The sequence below is a fragment of the Rhinoraja longicauda genome, chromosome 1, assembly GCF_053455715.1.
Source record: "Rhinoraja longicauda isolate Sanriku21f chromosome 1, sRhiLon1.1, whole genome shotgun sequence".
Taxonomy (NCBI): domain Eukaryota; kingdom Metazoa; phylum Chordata; class Chondrichthyes; order Rajiformes; family Arhynchobatidae; genus Rhinoraja; species Rhinoraja longicauda.
The window spans coordinates 98,728,892-98,750,415 of record NC_135953.1 but is presented as its reverse complement, the minus strand read 5'-3'; the positions used below and the strand labels follow the sequence as shown (position 1 = coordinate 98,750,415).

Here is a 21,524-nt window from a genome sequence, read left to right as displayed (position 1 = left end):
GGATGATTCAATGATGCTATAATGTCACATATACTCTATCCAGTATTCACTATTCGGTAAGTCGTGGCCCCTCACTCATCCTTCTAAACCCCAGTGATATGGATAGCTTATTTGCATAGCATCTTATTTTTGCATTGCATCTTATTTTTGCATAGTATCTTATTTTTGCCTAGCATCTTATTTTTGCATAGTATCTTATTTTTGCCTAGCATCTTATTTTTGCATTGCATCTATCTAATGACCTGTTGAGGTACTTCAAAGTCACAAATTGCTGGAGTAACTCAGTGAGTCAGGCAGCATTTCTGGAGAAAATGGATAGATGTCCTTTCAAATCTGGTCCCTTCAGACTAGGTAGGTAACGTTTCGGGTCGGGGACGTTCTTCAGACTTTGAAGAAGAATCCCGATCTGAAACGTCACCTGAATTTTTTAAACCAGCATCTGCGGTTCCTTGTATTTACAAAGTGCTTCACAGATTGTTTAGTCATTTTTTTGTACACCTATGAATTTTTTAGTTGCCTGTAGCCAACATCTGAATGGCCTTTGCCAATTTGCAGTAGTTTGAGGTGATAAAGCAACACAGCTAAAAGAGCTGCTGCTTCAGTGCACGTTCACATCCTCACCTCGGTTTCTGTCTATGTGGGGTTTGCATGTTCTCCCTGTCACTGTATAGGTTTGGTACTATCCAAGGTACTTGGAAAGTGTCCTTCCACATTCCAAAGACATGGGAGTTGGTACACTAATTGGCAATAGTAAGTCACTCAGTGACAGTGAGTGATGGAATCGGGACAAATGTGGTGATGGGAATATGGAAAGAATAACAAAAACACTGGATTTGTGTCGGGTTAACATGGTGGATGCTTGATACCGACTCAGTTGGCCAAAGGAATTATTTGTTCTGTGATTTGACTATGACTTGTACTTTGGTTTAGTTTATTATTACCATGTGTACCATGAAAAGCGCTTTTGTTCCATGCTATCCAGTAAGTGGAAAGACTATACATGTTTACAATCAGGTCGTCCACAGTGTACCGAAAAAAAAAGGAATAACGTTTAGTGCGAGATAAAGTCCGATTAAAGATAGTTCAAAGGTCTCCAATGACGTAGATGGGAGGTCAGGACCGCTCTCTAGTTGGTGAGAGGACTCGCCAATTGAGAGTTCATTTGCCTGATAACGGCTGGGAAGAAACTGTCCCTGAATCTGAAGGTATGCGTTTTCAAACTTCTGTATCACCTGTTGAATTATTTTTTTCTGGAAGTACACAGCACAGGGCTTGTTCCTGTGCTGTAACACTGGTCTGTGCCGAACATGATGGCAAATTAAACTAATCTCTTTTGCCTGCATGTGATCTATATCCCAAATTCCCTGCATATCCATGTGCCTATCTAAAAGCCTCTTAAATGCTACTGTTGTATCTGCCTCCTCCACCCACCACCACCCCTGGTTATCCTTTTAAACTTCCCCCCCCCCCCTCACCACAAAGCCCTCCAGTTAAAAGATACAATGTGGAAACAGCTGAGCCCGCGCTGACCAGCAATTACCTATAAACTAGTTCTATCCTACACACTAGGGACAATTTGCAGAAGCTAATTATTACAAACCTGCACATATTTGGAATACGGGTGGCAACGGCTACCTCGCCAACAGTCTGTCTGTCCTTTCCTTCTTTGTGTCTGCTTTGTATGTGTTAAATGTATGTATCTTAGTGTTCTTTAGCTTGTAGCTTGTTTTATGTGGGGGAAAACTTTTTCTAATCTCTTAGATGGAGATGCAATTTTCTTTTTTTTTCCGTATTGTATCTCCGTCCGCACTGCGGCCTAACATCGTGGAGTTGGCGGCCTTTGCTGGAGATCGATCGAGTGCTCCATCGCGGGAGCCTGCGGAATTACCATCATGGCGTTCGCGATCCCCGTGTGGGGTCGTCGTTGGGCCTCCAACCGTGGGAGCCTGCGGGACTTTAACATCGCGGAGCCTGTGTTCTCTGGTTTGAAACCGACATCGGGGATTCCAGGCCGCAGGAGTTTCGACCGCACCGACACGGGAGTTTCGACTGCCGGCTACGGGAGCTTCGATCGCGCCGACTGTGGATGGTTCGACTGCCCCAACCGTGGGAGAATAAAGAGGAAGGAGATTGGACCTTGCCTTCCATCACAGTGAGGAACATGGGGAATCCGCTGTGGTGGATGTTAATGTTAACTTTTATGCAGTTGTGTGTCTTGTTGCTTTTTTTTTTAGTCTGGCTGTACCGTAATTCTAATTTCACTGTACCTTAATTGGTACATGTGACAATAAACTGACCTTGAAACCCACGCGGTCACAGGGAGAACGTACAAACTCCTTGCAGACAGTGCTCATTGTCGGGATCGAACCTGCATCTCTGGCACTGCAAGTCAGCAAATCTATCGTTGCAGCACTGTGCTGCCCTTTTTACCATTTTCACCCTGGGATAAGGTTTCTGACTGTCTACCTTATCAATAACATAATTTTATATACTTCTATCAGCCTCTTGTGTTCCAGAGAAAACAATCCAAGTCTGTCCAACTTCCCCTTATAGCTAATCCTTCTAATCCAGGTACTGTTCTGATAAACCTGCACCCACTCCAAAGCCTCCTCACCCTTCTTTTTATGTGAACTCAATACCTCAAATGCAGTGTAACCAAAGTTTTATAAAGCTGCAACATGACCTCATCGATGTCCTGATATGTGATTAAATAAACAGGTAAGCATAATAGCTTATCCATAAGAAAAGCACAACTGAAAATATTTTTTGTAAAGGTGCCTTTATTCCACAACATTATATCAGTTACACATGTAGAATTGCTTAGATGAATAAGCAGCTTTGTTACTATTATACTTTTTGGCAGAATATGTACACATATAGATGTATATATATATATGTGTGTCTAAGTAATTTTAGACATTTTCCATATCATTTTGGAATTATCTAGCGCCTGTATTACACCTGTTATTCATCTCAAACCGCTCTGCATTTTCATCTCAACAGGCATTCTGAATTTACTATTTGATTTCTGGGAGTTTACTTTCATGGCCTCTAGTTTTGTTTTTCCCCACTGTTTTGTTCAGTTTAGAGATACAGTGTTGAAACAGGGTTAGGGTTCAGTCACAGGGAGAACATACAAACTCCATACAGACAGCACCCGTAGTCAGGATCGAACCCATATATCTGGTGCTGTAAGGCAGCAACTCTACAGCTGCGCCTCTGTCTTGTTCTGTGAAATTATTTAAAAATTGCAAAGGCTTCTTCCCTTAAGCTTTCTGGAAGAAATATGGTAGCCACTATGTTGATCTTTTTCTGATAACTATAACCTAACATTTCTGTCACTATCCTTGGAAATCTTTACTTGGCACTTCACGTACAATATTAGTGACTAAAATTGGCTGCGGTATTTCAAGTGCAATCTCAACACTAGCGAAGGAAAGTTTAGCACAAGCGCACTACTGCTCATTTCTATTCCTCTAGAAATTGCTTGGGTTGGCTCCACTGCTACTTTTATTGGCTTGTGTGGTTGAAAGACGATTTTCACTCTGGTCATTCCCTCTCTTCCCCCTCTCCCCCCTCTCATGTCAGGCAAAATGCTTGAGGGTACATTCCACCATATTCAGGAACAGCTTCTTCCCTGCTGTTATCAGACAACAGAACAGTCCTCCCATAAGCTGGGATGTAGACACATTCTCCAACCTATCTCATTGCAAAGCATGCACTTTTTAAAATCTGTACTTTCTCTGACCGACGTTATAACTATATTCTGAATTTTGCATTCGGTGGTCTAATAATAGTAGAAAAGAAGCTGTTCCTGAATATGGTGGTACATGTTTCAAGTTTGAGTTTAGGTTATTGTCGCGTATACCGAGGTCGAGTGAAAAACTTTTGTTACATGCTAACCAGTTAGCAAAAAAACAATACGCGATTACAATCGATCCATCCACAGTGTACAGATTGGAGTCGAGATGTAAAAGTGTGGACCGATTGTGATGCGTGATTGCAGATCCATTTCTGCACAGAGCACAGAGTTGCCTGGGTTGGGCGCCATCTTGGAATCAAATCAAGTTTTTGCACCTTGTATTTTTCTCTTTGCACTACCTGTTGTACTTGAGAGTACCTTGATTATATTCATGTATAGTTTGATTTGTCCGGATAATATACAAACAAAAAATGATCACTATATCGGTACACGGGACAATAACAAACCAATATCAATGGATATCAATGGATATGAAGGCCCCATTGAATTTTATTTAGTTTCTTTATTTTTACATAAGTGTATTTTATCACTTGCTTAAATTTATTTCCAACGTGTTTATTCTGCAATTTAACTAATATCTTGTGATCTGGCATTTTTTCGTAAACCCAATTTAGTACTATCTGCAAATTTTAAAAATGTGGTTCTGATTCAATTGTCTAAATTATTCATTCAAATCTTTCATTCTGAGATCAAGAAGGTAATGTCCCATAAGTAGATGTAACCAGAAGTCGCATAAAAAAAACAGGCTGACATTTGTCCCACGTGTTACGATGCAGCTGAATGCCAGCAATCTCCTGAGGTGACTCAAGTCTGAAGAATGATCCTGTCCTGAAACATTGCCTGACCATGTTCTCCTGTGATGACCTGCTGAGTTAGTCCAGCATTTTGAGCCATCTCCTGAGGTTGATCTGCATCTCACTTATAGATCCACAACTACCATCAATAATCTTATCACTCAGGTCTAAATCATTCCATTAAATCCCGTCTACTTTTGGGGGAAGGATATTGATTTGCACTGTCCTTTATGAAGAGATACTTCCTAACGTTGCACAAAATATGTGTTTAGGCCATTTAGTGATAACAGTTTAGTTTGGAGATACAACATGGATCTCCATACGACTTTGGCCCACCAAGTCCACCGCCATCGATCACCCATTCACACTATTACTATGTTATCTACATTTACATCCAACCTATACACTCGGAGCAATTTACAGAGGCCAATCAGCCGACAAACCCGCAAGGCTTTTGGACGTGGGAAGAAACCAGAGTACCTCGAGGAAACTCGCGTGGTGCAAACTCCACACAGACAGCACCCGAGGTCAGGGTCAAACCCGGGTCTCTGGCGCTGTGGGGCAGCAGCTCCACCAGCTTTATTTCAGCTCCGTTCAGGGGAATGGATGCCCTTTCAGGTTATCAGGTCCTTCACACACCTCCATTAGCTCAACATATTGATCTCATCTAATGGAAGAAATTCCAAACCTTTCAAACAGGCTCACAAATTAGAAACTCGAAGCTTGTATCTTTGAAATCTATAGCAAGATCAAGACTGGCGCTGGCAATTTAAAAATACTTGCTTGAAGAATGATACTGTCGTCCGTAAAACTGAAATCCAATTAAGTGCTGTAATAGTTTCTCCAGAGAACTGATGCAGTAACTTTACAGTGGAGTATTTGGCCTCCGCTCTATCCAAGCTGCGATTTGAGGGAGAGCTTCCACACGTTCCTTCAAGGCTAATAATGTAGGATGGCTATGCAAGTCGGCATTTAGATAGCTGAGGGTGATCGAACAGACGGCCCAGTGAAAATCTGCCCAGGTAACCTAGAAGTAAAAGTATTATTAAAACTATTTTTCGCACAGTTAAATAATTTGAACATTAACAATCTTTAGACTTTAGAGACACAGTGCAGAAAAAGGCCCTTCAGCCCACTGGGTCCACGTCGACCAGTGATCACATTGTACCTACTTGTACTATCCTTCGCTCTGGGGACAAATCACAATTTTATTAAAGCCAATTAACCTACAAACTGTACACCTTTGGAGTGTGGGAGGAAACTAGAGCACCCGGAGAAAACCCATGTGGTCACAGGGAAAACGTACATATTCTGTAAATTCTGCACCCGTAGTCAAGATTGAACTTTGGCCTCGAGCGCTGTAAAGCAGCAACTCTAAAGCTGTGCTGCCCCAAATTAAATTGTTGCCACAAATGATTGCCGCAATCATTAAATTGTTCTTTCCGGAGTGCTGGGGGCTGATGGACTGTATAAATTTATGAGAGGTATACATAGGGTACACAGTCAGAATCTTTTTCCCAGTTTAGGGAACAGTTTGATTTTTAGTTTTATTTATTGTCACATGTACCAAGGGTACAGTGAAAAGCTTTTTTGGTGCATACTATCCAGTCAGTGTAAAGACTATACATGATTACAATCAAGGGGACCATAGTGTACAGAGATGAAGATTTAAAAGAGTGGAGTGATTGTAATAAATGATAGCAGATCCACTTCTAGGAACAACATGCATAGAGTCGCTAGGCTTCTCCGCCATCTTGCAGAGGATTAAGAGTTTTAAGATGAGAGGGCAAAGTGTAAAGGAGATGTGCAGGGCAATTTCTTTTTATGGAGAGTGGTGGGTGCCTGGAATGTGCTGCCAGGGGTGGAGGTGGAGAAAGGCATGAACCATGATGACTTTGAAGAGGCCTTTGCTTAGAGTCATAGAGTGTGGAAACAGGTCCTTCGGCCCAATTTGGCCACACCGACCATCATGCCTGAACTACCCCTTCCGGCAGCTCGTTCCATGTACCCACCACCGTCTGTGGAAAAAGTTACCCCTCAGGTTCCTATTAAAACTTTTCCCCCTCACCGTTAACCTATGTCCTCTGGTTTTCGATTCCCTTACTCTGGGCAAGAGACTGTGATACTCTGTGTGTTTACCCGATCTCTAAGCATATGGGTATGCAGGGACTGGAGGGATATAGATCACGTGGAGGCAGAGAGGATTTGTTTCATTTGGCATCATGTTCCGCATGGATATGGTGGACTGAGGGCCTGTTTCTGTGCTGTACTGTATGTTCTAAAGCTCATTAGGTTATACTCACTGAGTTGCCAACAAACCAGTCTTGGTCCCCGAGGAGCTTGCTCAGACCATTCAGAAGTATGGGTATGTTGTTGGTGACAATATCTTCATTCATCTTTTGCTGGAAAGTAGAAAGTTGTTACCTCATGCAAATAAACAACCAGCTTGGACTATAAATTAAATGCGAGTTATTTACTCAATGGGCGAAGGTAATGTCTGAGCTCGAAGCATTTCAAGATCAGTTCCCCGTTTCCACTAATGGGAGTGTCTAGGACCAGGGAGCGCAGCCGCAGAAGGGCGCACCTTTAGAAAAGTGAGGAGGAATTTCTTTGTCTCAGGGTGGTGAATCTGGAATTCATTGCCACTGGTGGCTGAGGAGGTCAAGTCAATAGATATTTTTAAGGTGGAGATTGACAGATTCTTGTTTAGTAAGTGTGTCAGGGGTTATGGGGAGAAGGCAGGAGAATGGAGTTGAGAGGGAAAGATAGATTAGCCATGATTGAATGGCGGACTAGATTTGATGGAGTGAATGGCCTAATTCTGCTCCTATAACTTATGAACATGAACTTATGAGACCAAAAGACATGACACAAGGCATGTGCTGAGACATTGAAAGGTTGGATGCTCAAACTAACTGAGGAGGCAGTCACAGAATAGATTGTGCTGCATTCCTTTCTTAATAAGAAGGAGCTGATATAACAGTCAGAAGCCCCAGAGATGTGTCTCGAAGCAATGGCCATATATAGGAGTGTCAGGCAGCAACAAGGCGGCACAGTGGAGCAGCTGGTAGAGTCAATGACTTGAGGTTCTGATCAAAACGGGATGAGTGAGTGAAGATTTAAAGTTGTGATGGGGGGAGGGGACATTGTGGTGACAATTGAAAGGTTAGGGCCACCCCTACTAAGTTCTGCCAAGTGGTCCCATGGTACAAATTTGCAACAGTGAGGGCAGTATATTTTATTCAACAACACGTTCACTACCGATGACCTTCTGGCAATGGGTGGTCCTTCACCTCCCTTAATCTGGACAAAATTACAAGAACGCACTCCCCCCCCCCCCGACAATGTGGTGCCTAGGCCGGGTGAGGTGGCTGATCTCAACCTCATTGGGGCTTCAGCGCCAATCGGCTGGAACTCGGGTCCGGCTGGAGCTAGCAGATCCGTTCCCATATCCGACTTCCGAGGCCGACTTTGCGGCCCGGTACCTTGGCCCCTCGAAGGCCATGGCAGACTGTTATGGTACCGTTTGACTCCTCTCGGAGGCCATGACCTCTGTTAGTCCGGCAAAATGGATAATCCAGAAAGCCTCTGGGACCAAGTTTGCCGGAAAATCGGTGGTGGGCCTGTATTTCAGATAACCATGCCTTTCCGTTTGTGTCAGACAGACCAGTTTTGATGCATGGTTATTCCATTATTAGATTAAATAAAGACGCCTAATGTCACCGATGAAAGTAAAACAAATAATTTGGAGAGGTATCTGGGATGCGACATAAAATTGACAAGAAGGAGGGAGATATTCTTTGAGAGTAATTAAAAACTATTTTAGTAAAACAAAGTTGCCCCTCAGGTTTGCATTAAATCCTTTCCCCCTCACCTTAATTCGAATCCCTCTCATTCTTGATTCCCCTACTGGAAGTGAAATACTGTGTATCTATTCCCCTTATGATTTTATACACCTCTATAAGATCAGGACACAGGATGGCGGGTAATAGGTGAACACAAGCACAGGAGTGTTTTGATAGGCAGATGGTTAGACTACGGCCAGAGATGAAAAGACAGAAGGTGTGAGAAAAAAGATTGTAAAGTTGTGAATTGTGAAGCTAGAGGAGTTAGAAGAGCCTAGCTGTATCTATGCAACATACAATCGACAATAGGTGCAGGAGGAGGCCATTTGGCCCTTCGAGCCAGCACCGCCATTCAATGTGATCATGGCTGATCATTCTCAATCAGTACCCCGTTCCTGCCTTCTCCCCATACCCCCTGACTCTGCTATCCTTAAGAGCTCTATCTAGCTCTCTCTTGAATGCATTCAGAGAATTGGCCTCCACTGCCTTCTGAGGCAGAGAATTCCACAGATTCACAACTCTCTGACTGAAAAAAAGATAAACATAATTGGTTTATTGAATTTTTTCTTATTATATTTATCTGTATCTATTACATATTAATTGCAGCTCTCAGAAGTATCCAAGAACGTGTTCTCTCATATTTTGTGCTGTGTGTACGGAGTTTGGACATTCTCCCTGTGACCTCATGGGTTTTCTCCAGGTGCTCTAGTTCCTCCCCCTCCCCCTCACATTCCAAAGATGTGCAGGTTTGTAAGTTAATTGATTACTGTGAATTGTCCCTAGTGTGTAGGACAGAACTAGTGTATGGGTGATAATTGGTTGACGTAGACTCTGTGGGCCAAAGGGCCTGTTTCCACACTGTCTCTAAACTAAAATAAACTAAACTAAACATCCCCACTGTGCAGATTGAAAGCCAACATTTCAACATCAGCAGAAAAAGTTCCCTTTGATAATTTTGTTCTCAACATCAGTGACATTGTGCAAAGTTCAAAGCTCAGTCTTACTTTAACAGTTTCGTTTCTCTCAGTCCAAGGAAACAGGTTCATGAAGTCATTTATTGTGTCCACAATGGCATCCACTTGAGCTTGCTCAAAATTGCTTTTCCCAGCTAGGCCTAAGAAAGAACGTCATCAGTATTGGTTTATTATTGTCACGTGCATTGAGATACAGTGAAAAACTTTGCATGTTATTCCAGTCCAATCAATTCCTATCCTCTATAATCTACAATCTGTTTAAGGTCATACAGCATGGAAACAGGCCCTTCGGCTTAACTTGCCCCATGCCAACTAACATTGCCCATCTGCGCTAGTCCCACCAGCCTGCATTTGGCCCATATCCCTCTAAACCTGCCCTGTCCATGTACCTACCTGTCTAAATGTTTTTTAAACGTTGTGATTGTACCTTCCTTAACTGCCTCCTCTGGCAGCTTGTTACATATATAGTATCAACCTTTGTGTGAAAAAAAAAGGTTGCCCCTTAGGTTCCTATTAATTCTTTTCCCCCTTCACCGTAAACCTATGCCACCTGGTTCTCGATTCCCCTACTCTGGGTAAAATACCTTGAATTTACCCTATCTATTCCTCTCTTGATCATACCCATCTCTATAAGATCACCCCTCATCCTTTTGCGATCCAAGGAATAGAGTCCCAGCCTGCTCAAACTCTCTCGATAGCTCAGACCCTCAAGTCCTGGCAATATCCTTGTAAATCTTCACTGCACCCTTCCAGCTTGACCTCTGTAGCAGGGGACCAAAATTGAACACAATACTTTAAATGTAGCCTCACTGCTGTCTTGTACAACTGTAACATGTCGTTCCACGTCCCAACTTCTACACACAAAATTCAGAAACTTCTACAGTCAATCTTTGAGGCAGCACAGAGGCGCAGCTGGTAGATCTGCTGCTTCACAGCGCCAGAGACCCAGGTTTGATCCTGACCTCGGGTGCTGTTTGTGTGGACTTTGCACGTTCTCCTTGTGGCCGCGTGGGTCTGCTCTGGTTTCCTACCACATCCCAAAGACGTGCGAGTTTGTCGGTTAGTTGGCCTCTGTAAATTGCCCCTGGTGTGTAAGGAGTGGATGCAAAAGTAGAGTAACATAGAACTAACTAAAGGTGATCAATGGTCAGTGTGGACTGGGTGCACCAAAGAACTTGTTTCCATGCATGCGTGCGATTAACCATTCACAACCATCCACGGGTAGTGCAAAAGGGAAAATTACTTAAGTGCAGCAAATAGTGTTACAGTGTTATTTAGTTGAGTTTATTGTCACGTGTACTGAAGTACAGTGAAAAGCTTTTGTTGCATGCTACCCAGGCAGCAGAAAGATTATAGATGATTACAATCGAACCATCCAATGTGTGCAGATGTGGATAAGGGGAATAACATGAATAACGCTTAGTGCAAGATAAAGCCAGTAAAGTCCAATCAATGATAGAGATTATCCGAAGGTCTCCAATGAGGTAGATAGTAGATCACGACCGCTCGCTAGTTTTTGGTAGGATGGTTCAGTTGCCTGATAACAGGTGGGAAGAGATTGTCCCTGAATCTGGAGGTGTGTTTTCACACTTCTATATTTTTGCCTGATGGGAGAGGGAAGAAGAGGGAGTGGCCAGGGTGCGACTCGCCCTTAATTATTCTGGTGGCCTTGCCGAGGCAGCGGGAGGTGTAAATGGAGTCAGTGGAAGGGAGGTTGGTTCGTGTGATGGTCTGGGCTGCGTCCACAATTCTTTGCAATTTCTTGCGGTCTTGGATGGAGCTGTTCCCAAATCATGCTGTGATGTACCCCGATAAAATGCTTTCTAAGGTGGCCCGGTAGAAGTTGATGAGCATTTTTGGGGACATGCCAAATTCCCTGAGCTTTCTAAGGAACTAGAGGCATTGGCTGCAGCTTCAATATGGGTGATCCAGGACAAGTTGTTGGTGATATTTACTCCATGTGCTTAACAAATGATGAGCGTTTGATGGCACTGGGCCTATATTCGCTGGAGTTTAGAACAATGAGGCGGGAAACTCATTGAAACGTACAGAATAGTGAAAAACAGAGTGGATGTGGAGAATTGTTTCCACTATTGGGAGAGTCTAGGACTCATTTGGGGGTCATAGCCTCAGAATTAAAGGACGTTCTTTTAGAAGGGAGATGTGGAGGAATTTCATAAGTGAGAGGGTGGTGAATCTGTGGAATTCTTTGCCTCAGAATTCTGTGGAGTCAAAGTCGGTGGATATATTTAAGGCAGAGATAGATAGATTCTTGATTAATATGGGTGTCAAAGGTTATGGGGAGAATACAGAAGAATGGGGTTAGAAGGAAGTGATAGATCAGCCATGATTGTATGGCGGAGTAGACGATGGGCCAAATGGCCTAAGTCTACTATCACTTATGATCTTGTGATCTTATGGAACTTGTTATGGTGTTCTGGTTGCAGAAGATGTGCAAAACAAAAAGTGTACAGGCCACAAGGTAGAGATACAAAAAACCCAGCAGATGCTAGTTAATTTAAAAAGCCACAAAGTGCTGGAGTAACTCAGCGGGTGAGTCAGCATCACTGGAGAACTTGGGGAGGCACGGTAGCGTAGCGGTAGAGTTGCTGCTTTACAGCGAATGCAGCGCCGGAGACTCGGGTTCGATCCTGACTACGGGTGCTGCACTGTAAGGAGTTTGTACGTTCTCCCCGTGACCTGCGTGGGTTTTCTCCGAGATCTTCGGTTTCCTCCCACACTCCAAAGACGTACAGGTATGTAGGTTAATTGGCTGGGTAAATGTAAAAATTGTCCCTAGTGGGTGTAGGATAGTGTTAATGTACGGGGATCGCTGGGCGGCACGGACTTGGTGGGCCAAAAAGGCCTGTTTCCGGCTGTATATATATGATATGATATGATATGACATGTCAGGCTAGGAACCTTCTTCACACTGATTGTAAAGGAGGGGAAGAAAGTTGGCATTACCCCACCTCTTTCCCAGCTTTTTTCCACCTCCCAACATGAAGGGTCTTGACCCAAAATGTCACCTATCCATGTTCCTCAGAGATGCTGCCCGACCCACTGAGTTACTTCACTACAAGGAAGGTTGGGAGATCGTGATTACACGCTTGTGAGCTGAAAGAATTAAAAAGGAGGAATGAAAATAACTGGGTTCTTTGAATATGTCTCAGTGTCAATGAGGTCACATTGTACATTCCAAACTGCTGCATCAACACGTAAATACCATATAAATGGTGAAGGAGAAAAGATGAACATCACCTGATTCTCTGGCCAGGTACCTCGCTATGGCAGTGCTCTGGTTCAGTTCAATTTTATCCACCTTCAGAATCGGAAGCTGTTTAAACAGCAGAGCTGGAATACAAGTCACACAGACCAGTTAAATCCATTCTCCCCATCAAGATATTGGACAGTATATCAAACACACTGGTCTGTCACGTCATCTTATAAACTAGAATAATGTGGCCAGCTGTAGCTGGGACTGTGTAAAATGGCGCCAAAATCTGTCGGGGAAGAGAGGAGGCAAAAAAGAGAGGGGGTGGGGGGTGGGATTTAGCCTGAAACGGTATAATTCAATGTTCATACCGTTGGGTTGTCACCTACCCAAGTGGAATATGAGGTGCTATTATCTTTCTTAATTCCAAAAACTCACTCATAACAATTTTGTTTCCAATACTGAAAAAGAAAGATGATCTCTTTTTTCTGGGAACTCCCTGACCAGGAGAGAACTTAGACATACAGCATGAAAAGAGCCCCTTCGTCCCACTGAATCTGCGCCGACCAGCGATCACTATCCTTCACACTAGTGACAAAATTTACAATTTTACTGAAGCCAATTAACCTACAAATCTGTACGTCTTTGGAGTGTGGGAGGAAACCGGAGCACCTGGAGAAAACCCATGCGGTCTCAGGGAGAACGTGCAAACTCCGTACAGACAGCACCCATAGTCAGGATGGAACCGGGATCTCTGACATTGTAAGGCAGCAACTTTACCGCTGTGGCACGGTGCCACCCAGAGCAATCTGACATTTTCTGATATGTATTTCCTCATTTCGTCAGTATTTTGCTTTTGTATTAATGGTGTTGAGGGCAACAAGGGTGATGTTATAAATCTGTAATGTGGTTTAAGGATATATATCACCTGTTCCAAAACCATTATCCTTGAATGAAACCACACAGCCAAACAGCCAAGGCAAACTTGACTTTAAAATGTAGTATGCATAACGAGAAGGGATAAAAGGGCTTTTCTATCCACCACATTATGTTGTTGAGAACGTTATCCACTCTATCTCAAACACTACATCCGCTCATGGTCCACAGCTTAGTTTAGAGATACAGCATGGAAACAGTCCCTTCGGCCCACCGAGTCTGCAATGACCGGCGATCACCCCATACACTAGCACTATCCTACATACAGAAGCCAATTAACCTACAAACCTGCACGGCTTTGGAATGTGGGAGGAAACCGGAGCACCCGGAGAAAACCCATGCAGTCACAGGGAGAAACATATAAACTTTGAACAGACAGTACCCCTGGTCAGGATCGAACCCGGGTCTCTGAAGCTGAAAGGCAGTGGCTCTACCACTGTGCCACTGTGCCACCACATAGCCTTGTACATCATGGTGAATCAGCTGCCCAGGTATGTTTAAAATGATATGATTGTACCCAGTGCTTTTTTTATATACACCGATGAGCCTAAACATTATGACCACTGGCAGGTGAAGTGAATAACATTGATTATCTTGTTACAATGGTACCTGTCAAGGGGTGGGATATATTAGGTAGCAAGCGAACATCTGTTCTTGAAGTTGACGTGTTGGATGCAGGAGAAATGGGGAGGAGTATAGACCTGAGCGACTTTGACAGGGGCTAAATTGTTATGGCCAGACAACTGGGTCAGAGCATCACTGAAATGGCAAGGCTTGTGGGGTGCTCCCGGTCAGCAGTGGTCCGAACCAACAGAAGGTCTACTGTGGCACAAGTCACAGAAAATATTAATGGTGGTCACGGGAGGAATGTGTCACAATACACAGTGCATCGCACCCTGCTGCGTATGGGGCTGCACACGGAGGACCAACAGCACATTAGGCAGGTGATCATAATGGTTGGCTCATCAGGACATAATGTTTTGGCTCATCAGTGCACATGCCCCTTGCCTTTTTTACGTGGAGGCTATGGGCTTGAAAAACACTGAGTAAATCAAAAAGTGCTTAAATCAAACATACGCCAGGCCACACGACTAAGCTGCCAATTGAAATAAATAAGAGTAAATCACATTATACAACATTATAAATCTATCCCTTCCATCTGTACAATCTTTTCGCTGAAAAGCATGATGGTAACCATCAAAGTATTAAACTGAGAAAATTCCCCACTTATGTTCCGTATTTGGAAAAATATATCCCAAAGGCAGATACATTTAAACATATAAACATACGCACAGTGGCACAGCGGTAGAGTTGCTGCCTTACAGCACCAGAGATCTGGATTCCATCCTGACTATGGGTGCTGTCTCTCCGGAGTTTGTACGTTCTCTCTGTGGCCCCCGCGGGTTTTCTCCGGGTGCTTCGGTTTCCTCCCACACTCAAAAGATGTGCAGGTTTGTAGATTAATTGGCTTCTGTAAATTGTCCAAAATGTGTAGGACAGAACTAGTGTACGGGTGAATGCCGGTCGGCACAGACTCGGTGGGCCGAAGGACTTGTTTCTGCACTGTATCTAAACTAAACTAATACAGTATAACTTAATAGGTGCAGGCAATCATTTGAGAATTTTTTATGTTGAGCAAAACTGTACTTACAAGATAACTTTGAAAGCTGATGTGTACGTTTACCAGGCATAAACTTGAGCGTGTCATTCCGAAAATAGTTGCACGTATATTAAACCGGTAGTAATTAGACAATCGTGTTATTCTAGAAGTGCTGGGTTGTAAGATGTATAAATATTGATTTCTCTAATTTCAAGTAACCATTGCAGTCCCTCTCTCTGTCCTTCCCCCACCCTAATTGTCCAGCTAGTTTCAGTTCAGATCCCTTTGTTATCACCCCTTCTTTAGCCAACAGTGGACCATTCATAACATCATACGAAAGAGTAGAATTAGGCTATTCAGCCCATCAAGTCTCTCCTCCATTCAATTATGGCTGATCTATCTCTCTCTCCTAACCCCATTCTCCTGCCTTCTCCCCACAAACTCTGACACCCATACTAATTAGGAACCAGTTAATCTCTGCCTTAAATATATATACAACCAGTGGCAAATAATTCCACAGATTCACCACCCTCTGACTAAAGAAATTCCTCCTCATCTCCTTCCTAAATGAATGTCCTTGAAATCTGAGGCTAGGATCTCTAGTCCTAGACTCTCCCACTAGTGGAAACATCCTCTCCACATCCACTCTATCCAAGCCTTTCACTATTCTGTACGTTTCAATGAGGCCCCCCCCCTCATCTAAACTCCAGCGAATATAGGCCCAGTGCTGTCAAATATTCATCAGATGTAAACCTACTCATTCCTGGGATCATTCGTGTAAACCTCCTCTAGACGCTCTCCAGAGCCAGCACATTAAGACACAACCCTGATTGGGCTGATCCAGGAAGGGGAAGAATCTGCCTACAGACAGGAAGTGACACAACTGGCGTCCTGGTGCCTTCATAACAACCTGGAGCTCAATGCTCTTAAGACGGTGGAACTGATTGTGGACTTTAAGAGAGCTCCTCCTCCCCTCCCCCCACTCACCATCAACAACACCACAATCACATCTGTGGAGTCATTTAAGTTCCTTGGAACCATCATCTCCAGGGACCTTAAATGGGAGGCCCAACAGAGGATGTACTTCCTGCGGCAGCTGAGGAAACACAATCTACCACAGGCAATGATGGTCCAATTCTACACTGCCATCGTAGAGTTTGTTCTCACGTTCTCCATCATGGTCTGGTTTGGCTCAGCCACCAAGCACGACATCCGGAGGCTGCAGCGAACCGTTCGATCAGCTGAGAAGGTTGTTGGCTGCAACCTTCCCCCCATTGACGAACTGTACACTGCAAGGGCCAGGAAGCGAGCGGGCAAGATCATCTCTGACCCCTCTCACCCTGGCCACAAACTCTTTGAAGCACTTCCCTCAGGAAGGCGACTCCGGACTGTCAAGGCCGCCACAGCCAGACATAAAAACAGCTTCTTTCCACGAGCAGTAGCTCTACTCAATAACCAAAAGTCTGCAGCCTCCTTTTGCTCTGGTATTTTATTTCATTCACATGTTTAAACTATAATGTTTTATTCTTAATGTTTTCATGTTTTATGTTTTATTCTTAATTGTTTACTGTATGTCCGTGTTGTTACTTGCGAGCGGAGCACCAAGGCAAATTCCTTGTATGTGTACATAATTGCCCAATAAACGTATTCATTCATTCCTCAGATATGGTGCCCAAAATTGTTCACAATATTGTAGGCACTTTGGCCATCGCTACCGGCTCTGATTTGTTTTGTACCTTTTCATACCTCTAGTTTCCCTCTCCCCTGACTCTCAGTCTGAATAAGGGTCTTGACCCGAAATATCACCTACTTCTTTTCTCCAGAGATGCTGTCTGACCCACTGAGTTGCTTCACCTTTTTGTATATATCTAGAGATATATTTGTGTTCCTTTGGTAGACAGAACCTGATTCACAAGGTGGGAATGTCAAAGGCTATAGAGCATAGCTTTAAGGTGGGAGAGGCAAAGTTTAAAGAAGATGTGCGGGGCAAGTTATTTTACACAGAGAGTGTTGGTTGTCTGAAACATGATGCCAGATGTGATGGTGGGGGCACATACGATAGTGGCATTTAAGAGGCTTTTAGGTAGGCACATGGAGATGCAGGGAATGGAGGGATGTGGATCGCGTGCAGAGAAGATAAGTTTATCTTTATTCGTTAGAGCTCAGGAGGCTGAGGGATGATATTTCGGAGGTGTTTAAAATTATGAGTGGAATAGATAGGGTGAATGCACAGTTGTTTATCCAGAGTAAGGGAATCAAGAACTAGAGGATATAGGTTTAAGATGAGAGTGGCAAGATTTAATAGGAATTTGAGGAGCAGCTTTTCCACCTTGTGGGTGGTCAGTATATGGAACAACTTGCCAGAAGAGGTCGTTGAGCCAGATACGATAACAACATTTAAAAGCCACTTAGACAGATACATGAATAGAAAGTTTTTGAGAAACATGGGTCATATGAGGCAAATGGGATTGGATTAGGGCATCTTGGTTGGCATGAACGAGATGGGCTGAAGGGCCTGTTTCTGTCCAGCATGACTCTGTGACCCTGATTCTGTGACCCTGACTGCCCCATTTCCTTCATCACAATAGTGATTTCAACATAAGGAGTGCTTTGTGGCAGTCCCTGGGTATCAGGCCACTCCTTGGGTCAGCCCCCTCGTCACTTGACGGACAAGCTTACGGGGTTAAGAGTCAGCCCGTTGGGGGGTGTGGTTTATCCTGAGGTGGACTTTGCTGTGAGTAGAGGCTCACAGCCAAATAAAGAGCTTTACTAAACCTGCCTGGCGTCCAGCCTTTTCTCTGGCCTCCGCCAGGCCACTACAGCTTCATCTGCTTTGAAATGTTTTAGGACACCATAAAAAGCATTACATCAATGTGTCTTTCTTGAATTCCTTCAGATGTCACAATTATAAATTGCAGTATATGTTACTTACTTGGTTTTAAGCTGGCCCATACTGATCTTTCAATGGTGTCATTTTCATAGTTTATCCCACTGTATGCAAAAATGTAACGCACTGTTTCTGCTCTCCCTCTCAATTTGAAGTATGTCAGTTTATAGTTTGGCATTTTAAAACCTGTCAGGGATTGCAATATAAAAATGTTAAATATAGAACAGTACAGCACAGGAATAGACACTAAACAAGATTAATTATTCTCCCTGGTTGCATCATGGCCTGGTTTGGCAACTTTAACGCCCAGGAGTTTTGTACGTTCTCCCCGTGACCTGCGTGGGTTTTCTCCGAGATCTTCGGTTTCCTCCCACACTCCAAAGACGTACAGGTATGTAGGTTAATTGGCTGGGTAAATGTAAAAATTGTCCCTAGTGGGTGTAGGATAGTGTTAATTTACGGGGATCGCTGGGCGGCGCGGACTTGGTGGGCCGAAAAGGCCTGTTTCCGCGCTGTATATATATGATATGATATGATATGATATGAGCAAAGAAGACTGCAAAAAAATTGTGAATATTGCCCAGTGCATTATGGTACTGACCTCCCTTCCATCAAAGGTATTTATTCACAAAATGCTGGAGTAACTCAGCAGGTCAGGCAGCATCTCGGGAGAGAAGGAATGGGCGACGTTTCAGGTTGAGACCCTTCTTCAGACTACTGACTTCTCCAACTTTAGATAGTTCCTCTGTCTTCCTGTCTCCACCTATATCCTTCCTTTGTCCCACCCCCCTGACATCAGTCTGAAACCCCCTCTGCTTCCCTTCCATCAAAGGTATTTACAGGAGTCACTGCCTCAAAAAGGCAGCCAGCAACAACAGAGACCCACGCCACCCTGGCCACACTCTCATCTCAATCCTGCCATTGGGAAGAAGATACAGGAGCCCAAAAAACTATAATGTCCAGGTTCAGGAAGAGCTTCTTTTCTACAGCCATCAGGCTATTATACACTACAGCCTCAAATACGCTCTGAACTACATAGATTTTGGGGCATTGGATTTTGCACCATTATTGTTTGTTTTTATATATTTTTTATGTATGTATATATATATATATATACACACTAGACGGGAGTGGACCCCGTTGGGTCTAAATCTCTCCTGCGGGCACTCCTGCGGGCGTGGCAACCCCCGTTTGGTGCAAACCTCTCCTGCGTGCCCGGCAACTCTCCCCTAACTGATCCAAAACTCTCCAGCAGCAGGAGAGCTCTCATCACCCACCCCCCCCCCTCATTGTCCGCCACTCCCATCACTCTAGTGGGTCCCAGCCCCCCCCCCCCCCCCATTTGCCGCCACTCCCGTCACTCGGGCGGGTCCTTTTTGACATCGAACACGGCTGATGGCTGACGGTCTAAAAGTGAATCTTAAAGTTTAAAAACTGAAATTTCTATTAAATATAACAAACATTTGAACCCCAGGACAATGGTGAGTAAGGTGGGCTAAATTGTTGCACTATCGCGTACCGTTTTGGCTGTATTTCCATAACAAATATAAGCACAAACACACAAACACACAAACCCACATGCAAGATGAGAGTTTTAGTGATATATAGATAGATATACATATATATATACATTAATATATATATTTTTTAAAATTTATCATATTGTTTACAGAGTACTGTTTACATATTCTGTGGTGCTGCTGCTGCTGCTGCAAGTAAGATTTTTGTCCTGTTAGGGACATATGACAATAAAACACTTGATTCGTGATCCATATCCCTCCATTCTCTGCGTATCCACATGCCTTTCCAAAATCCTTTGAAATGTCACTATCGTACAGTATCTACATCCACCACCGCCCCTGGCAACGCGTTCCAAGCAGCCACCATCCGCTGTGTAAAATAAACTTTCCCTGCACATCTCCTTTCAACTTTTTCTTCTCTCCTTAAAGCCATGCCCTCTAATCTTTGACATTTCTACGCTGGGATAAAAGTCCTGACTGTCTACTAAAGGAACACAAAGATAGTTCTAATATTCTGTCAACAAAAGACAGTGTAAGCAAATGTTGTGGAAAAAACTACTGTAGATGCTCAGGTCCATGATAGATTCTACCCAATGCGATTATATTCGGAACAACACGGGACATGCTGTGGCTGTGCATTTTCTACTCAGCTCTGCTGCTTCAGAATTCCTCAACAAATTTAAGAAGTTTTTGTTCGGTTATGTACACATTTAAAGATTTACAAGATTAAGAAAGTTACTCAGGTTTCAAGCCTTTGTCACATTCTTGAAGTGAAAAGGTTTAAATCATGTTGGACCAGGTTTGTGATCTTTTCTACAGAGAATAAGGAATTATGTGACCAAAGCATTTATGACGTTGAATGAATTTTAGAGGAGTTTATGTTCAGAAACTATTTCTTAAGGTTCTGGATGTAGTCCAGAATTAAAAGGTTTAACAAATTAAGCCTTTGAGTGTATCACAGGCATGCAAGATCACGTACAAAATCTAGCCATATTAAAGCGATGGCCAGGAAAGCACACCGCCTTTCACTTCCTTGGAAGGCTTAGGAAATTTGGCATGTCCCCAACAACTCTCACTAACTTCTACAGATCTGCCGTAGAAAGCACTTTATTGGGATGCATCACAACCTGGATTGGGACTTGAGGTTAACATGCAAATTGTTAACAGCTCAACCCAGACTACATTCACACCATGTAACAATTCCTTTTAATCCACTTTCATACTTATCCCCTGCACTTTGATATCTATGTAGTATAATCTTTGCTCAGTTACCTTATATCGAAAGGTGCTGACATCAAAGTGGATCAGATCGGATTGCAGACTTCAGACTTAGTGTTCCATCAAGTGAGGACTGTGGTCTCACAGCTAGCTAACGTCTCTTATCACCCTCCCCTCAGTACTCTTCAGATACTCTTTCCTCCGTGACGTAACCCACACTGCTGCTCCAAGTGGCAAGGGGGCGGAACTACAAACAAGGATGTGCCCAGCCTACTCTGAAATCTGAGCACGACAAGTAAAAGTGGAATCAAATGAATCAATGGCTGAACAGTTCAATGGTTTCTTTATTTTCATGTCAACCCAAGCACAGTAAAATGCTTTTATTTGCATACAGGTCAGCAGGACTATCCCTGTATATAAACACAACCCCCTGGTTAGCACAGAATGTACAGAATAGCCCACTGAGTCCATATACAAGAGTCGTTATTTTAATGCCATTTTACAGTCCTAGCTTCAGTTGGCTACAAACCCCTGTATATAAACACAATCCCCTGGTTAGCACAGAACGTACAGAATCGGCCACTGAGTCCATATGCAGGAGTCGTTATTTTAACGCCATTTTACAGTCCTAGCTTCAGTTGGCTACAAAGGCCTGTTGCAGCCATCGCCTTCATCCCAGTTGTCCTGCGAACCATCCCCTTGCCCGGCCACCTTCAGCCCTTGTTCCCCTGGGGGGGGGGGGGGGGGGCGTCGAGGGCGAGGAAGGTAAGACG

General features: G+C 43.7%; 1 protein-coding gene across 1 annotated transcript; it reads right to left on the bottom strand.

The window, feature by feature from the left end:
• Nucleotides 1-2,779: 2,779 nt before the first annotated feature.
• On the bottom strand, nucleotides 2,780-20,938 carry LOC144595613 (hematopoietic prostaglandin D synthase-like). Its single transcript, XM_078403198.1, has 6 exons — nucleotides 20,806-20,938; nucleotides 18,059-18,199; nucleotides 12,638-12,730; nucleotides 9,407-9,516; nucleotides 6,861-6,959; nucleotides 2,780-5,584 (listed from the first exon to the last, which is right to left on the bottom strand). The coding sequence occupies exons 2-6, from the start codon at nucleotides 18,189-18,191 to the stop codon at nucleotides 5,423-5,425; spliced, it is 597 nt and encodes a 198-aa protein (XP_078259324.1). The 5' UTR covers nucleotides 18,192-18,199; nucleotides 20,806-20,938; the 3' UTR covers nucleotides 2,780-5,422.
• Nucleotides 20,939-21,524: the final 586 nt, after the last annotated feature.

Bases quoted from the DNA above. Each gene is read 5' to 3' on its own strand.
- LOC144595613 (XM_078403198.1), bottom strand. From the start codon at position 18,191: ATGCCAAACTATAAACTGACATACTTCAAATTGAGAGGGAGAGCAGAA. The intron at 12,731-18,058 runs GTAAGTAACATA...CTTGTATTCCAG, and splicing joins ATGGGCCAGCTTAAAACCAA to CTCTGCTGTTTAAACAGCTT. The intron at 9,517-12,637 runs GTGATGTTCATC...GTTCTTTCTTAG, and splicing joins GTACCTGGCCAGAGAATCAG to GCCTAGCTGGGAAAAGCAAT.